We start from the raw sequence: 14,904 nt of genomic DNA on the forward strand, positions 1-14,904 counted from the left end.
CCACCAAACAAATGCTCATTGCTGTAATGCCCAGATTACTTTGCTGTCCTCTGGTGCCATGACTGACTCTTGCTAAAAGTCTCCTCTCATTATTAATTTAAAATATTAGCACTAGTATAGTATATAAGATGACTCAACACCATGTGGTTTGCCATTTTTTTTTTAAAGGTTTCTCTTTTTTGTTGCATTCTTAATGCAGATCTAACCTCGTCTGATTAGACAGAATGTGCTACGGCTTTTTTAGGACATCACATTGGATCATGATACAGGTGGTGGTATACTGACCGCAGTCCCATCTCTTCTGACAAATGTAGGTTTGGTCAGGGTTTTTCAAAATGTACAGACCCAAGGACCCCCAAACAAGACTCTCAGGCAACACATGGAGCCCCAATATAAAGAAAAATCTCTGTAATAGTTTAAAATTACTTTTATTAACCCAAAAAAGAAAATGATTTACTCTCCCTAATGTCGGTCCAAACCCAAACTTACACAAAAGTTGAATTTTTTTAAAGTCCTCAAACAAAATTAAATATTGTTTCAAAGCAGCTTTACAGACAATAGTGAAACCTTATTACAAATTTTTTTATTTTATTTTTTTTATTATGGCAATTTATTTTTATTTCTGTTTTTATTTCTTTCTATGGCTGTCAATACAATAAAATAATCATGATTAATCTAATGATTTCTGAATGAAACAGTAATAATGTCAAATAATGTCAACATTTTTACACTTGTTTTCCTCTGGAATTTTTAGGGGACCCCCTAGCACCCCCTTGCGGCCCCTAGGGGGTCTCCGGACCCCAGTTTGAAAACTCCTGCCATAATGCATGTGAATTGTGACTCTGGTATATCAAGCTCAGAACAGACAAAAAAAAATAATAATAATAATAATAATAATTAAATAAATAAATATAAAACCACAAAGTAACTGATATGACTCATACGCTATATTCATAAGTTGTTTTTCACTCTCAAATCAAATAATTTATTAAGCACTTAAATCAAATATGGCTGTAACGGAGGGTTGCTGAGATGAGACGGGAGACGCCGGATCTAAATGCAGGCTTTTAATGATGATGATAATAGTGAAACAAACAGACATGAACTCATAAAGCAACAAACAAGAACTGACAAAGTAATGCAAAACTAGAGGACACACACACACACATGTTGGTGCAGCTATCATTATGAGGACTCTCCATAGACACAATGATTTTTATACTTTACAAACTATAGATTCTATCCCCTAATCCTACCCCTGAACCTAACAAAAAACTTTCTGCATTTTTACATTTTCAATAAAACATAATTTAGTATGTTTTTTTTAATGATTTGAATTATGGGGACACTAGAAATGTCCTCATAAACCACATTTCTAGCATAATACCCTTGTAATTACCAGTTTGTAACCTACAAACTTTGCGCGCAAATGAGGGAATGGAAAACAGGTGAGAACAATGGGGAACAGATGGCAGTGATGAGGGCAGTGCATGATGGGAAACGTAGCCCGGGGGAAACACTTCAAAATAAGAGTCCTAGGAAACACGAGGGAGACAGACTGTGACATAACCCCCCCCTTTAAGGGGCGACTCCTGGCACCCCAAAGATGGCTGAGGAGGGCAGGAAGATACAGGTGAGGAAGGGGACCCGGAAGATGGCCAGGTGGCAAGGGAGGAGACCCCAGGGTAAGGATTGTGTCCGGAGGTCTGGGGAGGCACTGGCAGCGACTGGGGAATGACCTCCGTGGTTGTGAGCACTGGCAGCGACTGGGGAACGACCTCCGTGGTCGTGAGCACTGACAGCGACTGGAGAACGACCAGAGCCTTCTCCACATATTCACAGAGTGTCCAGTGAGGATCAGCCAGAGGCATCAGTTCCTTCAGTGCACTATTCAGACCGGTCCAGAAGAAAACCACCAGAGAGCGGTCTGGATAGTGCACTAAATTCGCTCGTTCCAAAAACTCATGGACGTGATCCTCAACTGGACGGTCCCCTTGCTTAAGAAGCAGAATTCTGACAGCCGCTAGACCCACGTGGGTCAGTTCTTCTGTAACAGATGGTTGCTGAGATTAGACGGGAGATGCTGGATCCAAATGCAGGCTTTTAATGAAAATGATAATAGTGAAACAAAAAGACATGAACTCATAAAGCAACAAACAAGAACTGACAAAGAAATGCAAAACTAGAGGGTATATATACACACACAAGGGCTAACGAGGTAATGGAATACAGGTGAGAACAATAGGGAACAGATGGGAAATGTAGTCCGGAGGAAACACTTGGTAGCTATGTTGATGACATCAACATTGGTTCTCAAATGTGCAACATAATTTTAACAGACATTATTGCCACTTTTATCAAACATTATTATTGCCCTATACCGTATAATGCTTAACAGATCCTTAATATACAACATTTAGAAGTACATTTTAACATATATAGTATATTTTTAAAGAAAATCCTGTTTCATAAATCTGTCCAGATTCCCTGCTGAACTCTGGGCCTGTGCATTTGCCATACTGCCCTCAAAAATAGCTTTTACCCTCTGAATCTTCCAGAATCTCCTTGCTGAGGCTAAATATGGCTTTTTTATATACTTGCACGGGCTCTCCAGTAGACAGGGTGGCACGTAGATCTTGTTTACATCTTGTGATGCACACACTCTGCATATTCCACAGTCTCTCTTTTGCAGGTTTATTTGTGGATGCTACTGATTATTAAGTGAATAGACTGTGTATAAGGCTTTTGTGGTCAGACCTTCGGTTTTCAGTGAGTGCTGGTAGAGAGAAGTCAGCTTTGATTACAAACGAAGTGCTGCACTGCCAGACGGGGGAGGGTCTACGTGCTGATATGCATTCTATCAGGATGATTCATGCAAATTATGCACATTATTCCTGCAGGAATTTCCACTGAAACTGCCTATAGAAATTGTCGGAAATTAGACATAAAATTCACTGTGTCTGGAGTGCAAGGTGAAGGCCACTAGGAAGCCAAGGACACTGGACAAGTGGTTACTCAGACGTGTGTGTGTGTGTGTGTGTGTGTGTGTGTGTGTGTGTGTGTGTGTGTGTGTGTGTTCAGTGTGATGAATGTCGTGTGCATAGTCACTCAGTAGTTTTTGTGTGTGTGGCACTCATGGACACAGTTGTGTTCATTAAAGGATTTTTCTTTACTAATAGACTCAAGAGATTTTCAGTCACATGTCTGATAATGAGGCCATAAAATGAATGTAATCAGTGTTACACTAAACACATCCCCAGCTGTTGCATCTCACCCCCCAATCATGTGGTATATTAAAATAGAATATTATCTTAACTTGTAGCAGACAGATTAGTTGACACAGAAACATTTCTTGCACTTATTAACAAGCTCTTCTATGTTAAATAATTTGGGTACAATTTGAAGAAGAAAGAAACATTATCCATCAAAAAGTGAATGAATTTTCAAAAAACTTCATTTAAACCTCATGTTCTGTTTGGGGACTGAGAGTACTTAAAAAGTACCTCGCAAATGTCTGATAACACTTGATATAATTTCATGTCCTTCATGTAGAATGTTACATTACTGCTGTTTGGCGGTCTTACCAGAAAATATAAATTTTCACATGCTAAGATTTCCTGATTGGTGTACACACTGTAGCAATAAACTACTAACAAATGTTTATTTGGATTTGTTTATTGTATTTTTCTAAACTGTTATTTTTGCCAGGGTCAGACTGACACCATATACAGTAGAAGCAATTTGTTACTGTAATGGATAACAGTCACATTTCTAAAGAATGCCTAATTTGTGATACAGCAGAGGGTTTAAGCTTCAGTAATATCTGTCAAATTAGTTTTTAATGTGTTAAAGTAACACATTTAAAGAATCTGAAAAATAAATAAAAGATTCATTGTGAAATTACTATTAATTTTTTACACAAATCAGTTGGGGTCTCTGGGACCACAAATGTAAAAACTGTCAATTTCCACAGAACATTACGGTTCATTCATTTCCTTAACCAGATCATTCATTAGCTGATGAATTATGTTTTTATTATTTAAAATCGCATTCTCCGACCTGAAACATAGTCTTTACCCTAAACGTGAAGACCTAATGTCCAGAGAACAACATAATAAAAATAATCTTCTACTTTATAGGCAACAAAAACCTTAATGATTAAAATGCATATTTTATAAATTATTATTACATTACATATTATATATTACTTATTATTTATTATTATTATATATTTTAATTCTCATTAGAAAAACAGATCCTTCCACAAACACCATAAGCAGTGAAGAATAGAAATGTGTACATTAACCCTGGGTTGCAATTATCAGGGGGTTTACTTAAACTCCATATGTACACTTTGTGCCTCACATGGTTGATCCAGTGTGTCTGGCCTGCCTCACTTGGGCAGAACTATCCTATGGAGTGAGGGAAAAGTGCTATGTATGTTTCATGTGTCGAATGTCTCCCTTGGTAATGGTGTTGTCCCACTGGCACTTTACACCTGCCCCTACAGCCACAGTTAATGAATATCAAAGTTGGAAATGATTTTTACCCTGATTGTGCTGTAACAACCTTTGAGGGTCAGTGACCACATGTTGAGCAGACAGCAAACCTTCGATCAGCATATTGTGATCGTCCCGAACAGGTGCTGCACTCTTTCGCCCATAGCCTTTTAGAAGTGCTCATATACCTGGCCTGCTTTGCATAAGCACATTAATATTCATGTGCCATTTACAGAAGTAAAAATTAATCATAAATTAGTCATTTGACATGGCAAGACTCTGACTGTGATCACACTCCGTCTGTTTTTTTATGTTCGGAACACATATGGTGATTATGTTACAGCAGTTTAATGTACTGCCCCCTATATTTTCTTATTTTGAGATAAATGTTACTTCTATCTTATCTGAGTCAAGAGTGCTTTAATTTAAATATATTGAAACCGAATTACACATTTAATGTGTCATATCCCCCAAACTGTCTTTAATTGGGCTAAACCAAACACTCAGGGTATGCTATGAATTTAAACTTTTCCCTCCAATACACAAATCCTAACAAGACATAGGTATGTGTCCATCACTTTTGACCTCATGTGAAAGACTAATCTTTTTCTAACAGCACTGTCAATTAGAACCCAGTCTAAGCAAAGCTGTAATCACAGGAAACTCCAAGAAAGTCAGATTATCATTTAAAGAAATGGACAGTGTTGGAAAGAGATTAAGATTTTACAACTGTCTATTAATCTCATTCATCCAGACTATAGAAAATGCTCTACAAATGTAATTCAGTAATTCCTTGTTTGTTTGTTTTTTAAAGAATAGGTCATAATCAACAAATAACAGAACTAGACCATGAATCTTAAAAGATTTCCAGTATTTTCTTGCCACAAATCTGGTATAATTAGACCACATAAATAAATATAACTGAAATCTTAAATACTTTTAGGGCCAGATACATAAATGCAAGATGCATTATTATTTATTTTATAAATTTGTATTATATATATATATATATATACACTGGTGGCCAAAGGTTTGGAATAATGTACAGATTTTGCTCTTATGGTACTTTTATTCACCAAAGTGGCATTCAGCTGATCACAATGTATAGTCAGGACATTAATAACATGAAAAATTAATATTACAATTTGAAAACAATATTCAGAACTTCTTAAACTACTTCAAATAGTTCTCATCAAAAAATCCTCCATGTGCAGCAATGACAGCTTTGCAGATCCTTGGCATTCTAGCTGTCAGTTTGTCCAGATACTCAGGTGACATTTCACCCCACGCTTCCTGTAGCACTTGCCATAGGTGTGGCTGTCTTGTCAGGCACTTCTCACGCACCTTACAGTCTAGCTGATCCTACAAAAGCTCAATGGGGTTAAGATCCATAACACTCTTTTCCAGTTATCTGTTGTTCAATGTCTGTGTTTCTTTGCCCACTCTAACCTTTTCTTTTTGTTTTTCTGTTTCAAAAGTGGCTTTTTCTTTGCAATTCTTCCCATTAGGTTTGCACCCCTCAGTCTTCTCTTTACTGTTGTATATGAAACTGGTGTTGAGCGGGTAGAATTCAATGAAGCTGTCAGCTGAGGACATGCGAGGCATCTATTTCTCAAACTAGAGACTCTGATGTACTTATCCTCTTGTTTAGTTGTACATCTGGCCTTCCACATCTCTTTCTGTGCTTGTTAGAGCCAGTTGTCCTTTGTCTTTGAAGACTGTAGTATGAAATCTTCAGTTTGTTTTTTTTTTTTTTTGACAATTCCAAGCATTTTATAGCTGTCATTCCTCAAAACAATGACTGACTGACGAGTTTCTAGAGAAAGCTGTTTCTTTTTTGCCATTTAAATATTGACCTTAAGACATGCTAGTCTATTGCATACTGTGGCAACACAAAAACAAACACAAAGACAATGTTAAGCTTCATTTAACAAACCAAATAGTTTTCAACTGTGTTTGATATAATGGCAAGTGATTTTCTAGTACCAAATTTAGCAATGTATCATGATCACTCAAGGATAAGGTGTTGGAGTGATGGCTGCTGGAAATGGGGCCTGTCTAGATTTGATAAAAAATGACTTTTTTCAAATAGTGATGGTGTTGTTTTTTTCATCAGTAATGTCCTGACTATACTTTGTGATCAGTTGAATGCCACTTTGGTGAATTAAAGTACCAATTTCCTTCCAAAACAGCAAAATCTGTACATTATTCCAAACTTTTGGAATATATATATATAGAAAAGAGAGAAAGTGGAACAATGCACAAGTTATTATAATTATCATCATCTTTAAATGGTATTTCTGGCTTTTACCACTTGTTTTTTTTTTTTTTTATCATGGGAATGAAATGGAACAGGGTGCGGACCAAACTCGAACCCAAGTCTCCCACATGAGCACCACAATGTTGAAGCAAAAGCTCTATGGCTATGACACACAAATTAATTATGTCGGTGCTCCTAAACATTGACAAAACCATTTCTAGCAATACATTTTTGAGTTAAAGAGCACTGAAGCTTCTAGTTATTTCACTCTCTGTTCCTATCTCCATTTTAACAACAGCCTCTCTTTGAATACTGGCATTATGCTCTCCCCTGACCAAGTTTAAATTACAGTGTGTGACATTGGGGTACTGTCGCATGCACAGCATATTTCTTCTTTTTGTTGGAATTAAGAACAGAGGTACCGGGATGATTCAATTCCAAGACTTTGAGCCTGATGCAGATACAGAGAAGACAGTCCAAAAGAATACTCTAATGTATATTTTGAATATCCTTGTTTATCGCCTCCCGCCTACATCACATATCTATTACAAATAGGTGCCCTGGTTGCTCATGATATGGTAAATTGGATATTTTATGGTTTATGAAAAGGCGCTTTTTTATCTTTTACTTTTATTCATGACCACTGAAGCTGCATTGCAGACATGGTAAAGACAAGTTAAGCTTTATTAGATTCATAAATACAAACACTGCTGTTGATTCTGTGTCACTGTTATCTGGTGGTTATCTCTTATACAGTTGCTACATTGGCTTTGAGTTTTATTTGTGTTTGAGTGATACAAGCTCAATAATGCAATGATGCTTATTAAAATTAAATGTGGAAACTTAGAATCAGGGAATGCAGGGAAACTTATGATTTAGATGAGAACATAAAGGAAGTAACTGCCTTTATATGTCTCAAGAGAATTCAAACAACTCTTTATGAATCCGATCCTAATTCTCTGTGGAATTAATCCCTTTTTCAGGAGCTAATCGCTGTATTAAATAATGCATTACTCCTCAATATATAATTAATGCACTCACATTGACTCTGATTATTGCCCCACTCTGATGCCCCTGTTAAGGTATGTGGAGAGGCAGTGCTGGTAAATAAAAAGTTGCACTGGGAAAGTGAACATGGGAAAGAGTGATGAAAATCATGTAAATGGGGTCCTAGAAGTAGTTGACTCCACACAGTAATTGCTGATAATATTTATCCAGGCAAAGGCTTTGTGATGGCTGATTACCGCTGCCCCTGATTAACGACTCCAGCGTGTGTCTCCTCATCTGTGCTGTGCAGAGAATTAGAAAGGACAGAATAATACTGTAATGCCAATGCTTTCCAAATGGCTAATTGGAACATTGGAAAGAGTTAAGATGTTTAAAAAATGCATTCCAGTCTTATGATTGTGTCACTAAATTCTATATAAATGTATATATATATATATATATATATATATATATATATATATATATATATATATATATATATAAAGTATTTTGGGTTTGAGAACTTTTGATTTTATTGTGTTTTGTTATTATTTATAGTATGTTTTTTTTTTTTTTTCATGTTTTGTGATCCATTCAAAATTTAATGGATAGAGAGAAATGCACAATTTCCCCTACTGCGCATCCGATTTCATTTGATTATTGTCATTGTCAAATGTGTAAATTTAGTCTCATTAAACGGTGGTTGAGTGAGGTTGTAAGGTCGTCCCGTGTAAACTGAGAGAGAGAGAATATCTAGTTAAAAACTCTCCACTGTCCCTAGTAATCCTCACTCGTGCTTAGCTAGAGTACCATCTTGTTCTTCTCTCATTGTCCCAATTGACTGAAAAGGTATTTCCGGTGACATAGTTTTCTAGAAATGGTTGTGATGTCATGCAGCAACACAGGGCATAATTTTTGCTGCTAGGAGACTCGCAGTTAAAGTGTTGGAGCTGTCCCTGGTGCTGAACACAACGATGATGGGAAGTGTGCCGATAACATTTTGTAACTGTTTAAGAGTTCGTTAGAAAGTTCTGTACAAATGGTACTGCCAAAATGTGTCACTTTTTGGTGATAAGAAAGATAAGATGTTGTCACAAATCGGGGAATTTTGTAACCCCTCCTATCTTTTCCTCTTTGAACTGTTGAATAGCAAAAAGCCTCGCGAATACATCCAGCTGCTTACATTTTCATTTATATATATATAATTGTTTTTGACTTTCAGGCGCTCTGTCAACCCGGTTGCTGTTTAAGGAATTGTGTATTCAGAGTCTCTTAAGTTAACGGTTCTGAAGTTGTATCCATAGGGTGTCACATGAATAATATTATTATTTATAATAATTATAACGTTGATTTTTGTCATAGTATTCTTTAAATAATTGTATTTCATCAACAATCGTATATTTCATATTCCCTTTCCTGTTGTATTTTATTTATGTATTTATATTTAGGTTTTGTCTGTTTTTATAATTATGCACGTGGAAATAATTAATTTTATTGATTATTCTATGGCTATAGAATTATCGCAATTATAGTTATTGACATAGTTGGAGCCAAAATATTTTGCTTAAGTAGCTTACGTTTAAAAATGCATATAATTAATTTAATCACTGCCTTAAGCATTCTTGCAACGTCTAAAAAAAAAAAATAATAAAAAAAAACGGAAGTTTTTTTTACATGGTGTTTTCAATGGGAATTAAGTTTCTAAGTCGAAACAGAGGTGATAGTTTAAAGCACTTCGCATCATGTGAAAGGGCATCGTCCTGTCCGTATCTATCTCTCTATCACTGTGATAGACATCCGAGGTCGAACAATGCAAATTAATGACACTGATACTGATGACTGTTTCCTGTGATTAAAGACACCCAATTACGGCAGTGAACAGTGTCGTAATTATGTTCCTTAATCACATTCAGCAGGTTTAATTGCCTTAACGATGTGTTTAATTAAAAGGAATATAGGTATTACAGTCGACAGTTTGATACACTGTTGTTTTCAAATTAACATTATTAGATGTCGCTACGGATTTCTTTAGATAATCGTGACCGAGGTGACTAAGCTTTATTCGATAATACTAACAGACATTCTCCTTTGGCCGTGGGGCATTTGCTGCCCATAACGTCTGCCCTTTTTTCCTAGGGCATAGTCCGTTTTTTGATGATAATAATAATAATAATAATAATAATATAAATTGTAAAAAAAAAAAAAAAAAAAATCACAACCCATTACTTATTTAAAGAGAGAAACAAAATATCTGTCTATTTGTTAAAAATTGCTAAAACGTAAAGTGAATCATGCAATTATTGTTGCCAGATGTCGAGGTTTGCTTATTCACAGACTACATCCGAAATGTCCTAAAACACGTTTTAAGCGACGTATTGATCTGATTATATCTTTTGAGCGAGCAGGAACCATGAATCACTTTACTAGATGCTTCACAACATACAACTAGGCGACATAATATGCTGAATCAAAATATTTTAATAAAGCTTTCCAATACATCAACACATACAAATGGCCCTCTATATATATATATCTACATTGCTTCCAGCCTTAACCTGATAACAAGCTGAAACCTGAACACGTCCCTAGCCAAACTGCATGTGTGTGTTTGTAAAAAGCCAAATCGGCGAAATTTACAGCAAAGATGACAATGAATAATCAGACCAGGCATGCAGACCCACTTGATTTCATCCATTTAGAGAAATTAAAAGCCAAAAACAACTTTTAAGACTCCACCAAACTAACAATATATTATATCACAATTTTAAATTAGTCTAATCTCAACTAATCTTTCGAAATAACATTTATAGGCTACTCTGGAATAAAGTTTGTAATTGTGTGCAGTCCAGTAGTAGCTACTCTGCTCTCCACGACACTTCCAGCTGCTATAAAATACAGATGTCACTTGAGAAAGCAAATATTTTCATAACATAAATTCAAAGTAGCAAGAATACCTATTATTGCAGGTTAGAGTAAAAACCGTAAAAAATTTGGCGTCATGAACAGGGTAAAACATGGTTGCAAGTTGTCAGGTCAGAAATACAAGTCATTCTGAAGGGTCCACATTGATGCTGATAATGAACTGTTTCTTTTGCCCTATGTTCACTATCAGACATAGACTTTGTTTGGTTTTATCTCTCTCCCGCCATCACTTTAAGTATACAGCAAGCTATCCCTTACACAAGCAGTTGTTGAACAAACGTGTTTCTTTGAATGAAGTTGTTTGCAAGTGTAAGAAAAGTTTTAAGCATTCTGGCAAACACTGACATCAGTCTCTCTTTAATAGTCGTTTCGTTGGTTAAGTCATACATTTTCTCATGTGCTTCTACGAGAGTCAGTAGAGTCTAAGGCTTGTCAGTGCATTGCTTACAGAGGCTGGAGGTGACATTGTTGAAAAGGGCACATTTGTCTGGACAGGAGGATGCTGCAACTCCGGCGGGAAACGGGTAACCGGTCGTCTGCTCGTATGCGCTTAAACCCGGTGTGAGAGCCGTGGTCGCGGGCAGAGAGGCAGCAGAGATAGCCTGGCCTTGGTTGAGATAAGCAACCAGCCGTCTCATCTCCTCCAGCGCCTGTGCCTGCATAAGGATGTAATTTTTGGCTAACAGCAAGGTGGCAATTTTGGAGAGTTTCCGTACAGACGGGCTGTGCGCGTAAGGGATCACTCCCCGCAGTTCATCAAGCGCATCGTTCAGATCGTGCATTCTTCGTCTCTCCCTGGCGTTGATGTTTAGCCTCAGAACTTTCTGCTCTTTGTTTTTCTTACCTCCTTCAGACTTGCCACCGGACACCGCCGTTCTCCCGTCTGGCATGAGCATCATCTCGCATCGGCCGTCGCTGTCATCGTCCTGGCTCTGCTCTCCACCGCTGCTCTCCGCAGCCGATGTCCTGTTTGCGCTTTCGCCGTACTTTACGCACAAAGATCCAGTCGGCAGACCCAGCGTTCCCGCTCTCCCTCCCGTCAGTCCCCCGGGCTGAACCGGGTCTGGGTCGGTCTGGTCGAAACAGCTGATTGGCGACTGGCCGTCCCTGGAAGCAAGATTAATACCCACAGCCGGTCGAAAAGAGCCCATCTTTTTGCTAGAGACTGCGCTGAGAGTTTTGTGAAAAATGTCTCCACCCAAGTTTATTCTCCTGTCCATAGTCTCTAAAAAGTCAGATGTGATAAGGCTTCACTCAGCCACGCTCCTCGGTGAAGTTTCTACTCTATGAAGTGGAGTTGATGTTGATGGCTGCTCCACTTGTCAAGTGAGGTGCAGAGACAGTAGCTCCTCCTAAAGTGCTCTACACTGCGTTTATCGTGTTGAGACACACACTTTGTAGATCACGGCAGCGATCAGCATCAGCAACAGAAGGGGGAGTCTTTTACATCATTATCTCAAGTCGGGCTTTTAATATGAAGGAGATTCGCCTATCGGGATTGAGTGCGCGCTACCCAATCAGGTTAACGTTTTAATTAATGGGATTAAAACGGTAACAAACAATCCTGGGTGTGCGCACTTCAATCTCCTCAGATCAGACGAGTTTCTCACAGCTTCACAAAAGCATCCCAGCTCGCCATCTGTGAGCACGCCTGAAAGGACTTGGTATGGCTTTTTGTTTCCAATGAGCAACTGTACTGTATCAAGACTCAAAGCGTGCCTTGCAGATAAATACAGCAGGCTACAAAATCTACTTTTCTGCTCTGCATTTGGTTGTGCTTTTTAAGTAATGCTCCACTCGTCGATATCCCAAAAATGAGACCTTTGATGATCTTGAGTATTCGTTAGATTATATATCCCCTGATTTAAATGTAAAAATCTGAAAAGCAGTGGTCACGGAAAAAACATTTTTCATTTTAAAAATTACTTGGCCACCAGGCTACTACATTGATGGAAAAGAACAGCATTCCCCTGGTCGGTGGAAGCGTTTATCACGAGACAAGCATTCCAGTGCATGATTATAGATTGTGATCTTTGATATTTTTTTATTTTAGAAAGTCAAAGCCAAAATATCTGTATGAGCCAGGAATGAAAAACTCCTTGCATTTTGGTCTATTATTTTCATTTTTTTTTTTTTTTTTTTTTTTTTTTGTGTGTGAAACAGTAGCCTACTTTACATATTTCCCTAAAGTTTGCCATGAATTATTTGTTTTGTTTACATTTAGTGCCAGGCTATGATAATTTACGAACTTTTTGGCCAAGGCTTTGAAAAGAAAAAGAACGCTTAATTGTGAGCTGAAGTCCCCGCCATGTGGTGACCACATACATTGCAGCATCAGTCTCAAAACCTGTTTTTACTGCGTGATAGTAATAGTAATAGAATAATAAGTTTGATATTATAAAGATAATATGAGCATGAACATTAAATAATTAGTAAAATATAATCTCAAATTTGTTTTAGGTTAATAGTGTATCTTTTTCATATCATCTTTTTTCACTATTAATATTTGTATGAAAATCTGAAGAGAAAATTTTTCAAATAGGTAATGTAGCCTATTTTTGTAAAACACTTTCACACACACACAACAAAATATTGTTCCACAGCTACTTTACTGAGAATATGGCCTTACAAACACCAGTGAGTAAGCTAAAGGTTCAACAGAATAGGATAATCACTATTAATCTCATTATTTCCAACCAGTCTATAGAAAGCAGAATGAAACCATAATAAAGTCAAAGTGTGTAATGTCAAACTTTTTTCTTTTTTTTCTTCCTGCAGACCCCCTAGTACACACTTGCGGCCCCTTAGAGGTTGTCGAGCCACAGTTTGAAAATTTCTGGAATAATTAATCTTGCGTTGACAAGATACATTTTATTCAGATTTCTTATTTATGTCTGGTGGAGTGTGTTTGCTTTTTACTTAAGTCATAAATAAACATATTTTGCAGGTCTCTTGCAACCTTTGTATTTAGCTATTATATAAGGGCCTTAAGCCTTGGCTGAAGTTTAGCTGTGTGCTCCTAAACATTTTGTGAGACAGAAGACTATAACTTTTAAAATTATGTGCAGACATTTCTCTTTGGCTTTTTCTAATTAACTCATTTTACTTTACACAAGCTATCGCTTGACCAGACTTAACAAAACCAACAAAATTTCACAACGATTTCTAATCATATGGATGGAATCTTTTATTCAAATTCTACTATTGTTAAGAAGCGACACGTTATAACATAATGTGTCGATTTTTTAATGTTAGAATATAATAGATGTTACTTCTGACACTATTTGTATTCTGGCAGTAACAGGCCACCGAGAGCTTGAGGTATGCTCTTTATATTGCCAACAAAAAGAAACACCTTCATGCCCAATCAAACAGAGCTAATGAGACAAGATGAGCCACAAACTCCGGTCTCCCTTTACACTGCATGCAGTTCAGCTCTCCCTTTAGATTGTCTGTACGCCAGCTCTTGCAGATTGTCTGCTATCCAAATTTTCTTTCAGATTGCCTGCAACCTAGGACTCATTTTAGCAGTTGCTTAAAGTGAGCAACCAACTTCTAAATCTCAGCGTAACAAAACATTAAACACTAACAAGTATACCCCTTTATATTCATCTTGCACAAAAACATAAAATAACACTTATTTTAACATTTACTCTCCCTATCGAGTCCCATGCAAAGCATGCTGGGAAATGGAAATCTCCTGCTCAGTTTCATCAATGCTAATTAGCTGTCAGAATGTATCATGAGAAAAAGGATAAGAGAGACCTTGGATGGCAACAGGAAATTAAATATGAGTCAAAAATGCCCAAACCTTTTTAATTAGCCTGCCCTCTGGAATTAATACTGCCAAACAATACCAAAGACGCTCTCAGAAATACAGCATCATTACACTGTCCCAGTATAATTACGTAAATCATGAAGTCAGAACATTTTGAGGTGTAAGCAGAATTATGTTTATGTATTTACATCCACATAACATCATCACAAGGCCTATTTTGTCACTTATGACAGTATATTCACTGTTTTTTCATAACTAAATTATGTACAGCTGAAAGATCTGATGATGATCTGTCTGTAGTCTGTTTTGGGAATCTCCGTTAACGAACAAAATACCAAAATAGTAGCATGGCTCTATTTTTAGCATGTCTTTTTTTATTCTATGAATTCTTAGTGGCAGTACCATATAGCATTAGTCTGCATGAAATCTTTAGAAACTGTAAAGCTTCAGTTAAATGT

The 14,904-nt window shown here is 37.0% G+C and overlaps 1 protein-coding gene across 1 annotated transcript; it reads right to left on the bottom strand.

Moving 5' to 3' along the window:
- Positions 1-9,757: 9,757 nt before the first annotated feature.
- On the bottom strand, positions 9,758-12,081 carry LOC127432134 (class E basic helix-loop-helix protein 22-like). Its single transcript, XM_051682968.1, has one exon. It carries the CDS (start codon positions 11,886-11,888, stop codon positions 11,091-11,093), a length of 798 nt encoding a protein of 265 aa, XP_051538928.1. The 5' UTR covers positions 11,889-12,081; the 3' UTR covers positions 9,758-11,090.
- Between the last annotated feature and the right edge of the window lie 2,823 nt (positions 12,082-14,904).

This window comes from Myxocyprinus asiaticus, chromosome 41 (genome assembly GCF_019703515.2).
Source record: "Myxocyprinus asiaticus isolate MX2 ecotype Aquarium Trade chromosome 41, UBuf_Myxa_2, whole genome shotgun sequence".
Taxonomy (NCBI): Eukaryota; Metazoa; Chordata; class Actinopteri; order Cypriniformes; family Catostomidae; genus Myxocyprinus; species Myxocyprinus asiaticus.

Excerpts from the sequence above, each read along its gene's own strand:
- LOC127432134 (XM_051682968.1), bottom strand. The coding sequence starts at position 11,888 with ATGGACAGGAGAATAAACTTGGGTGGAGACATTTTTCACAAAACTCTC.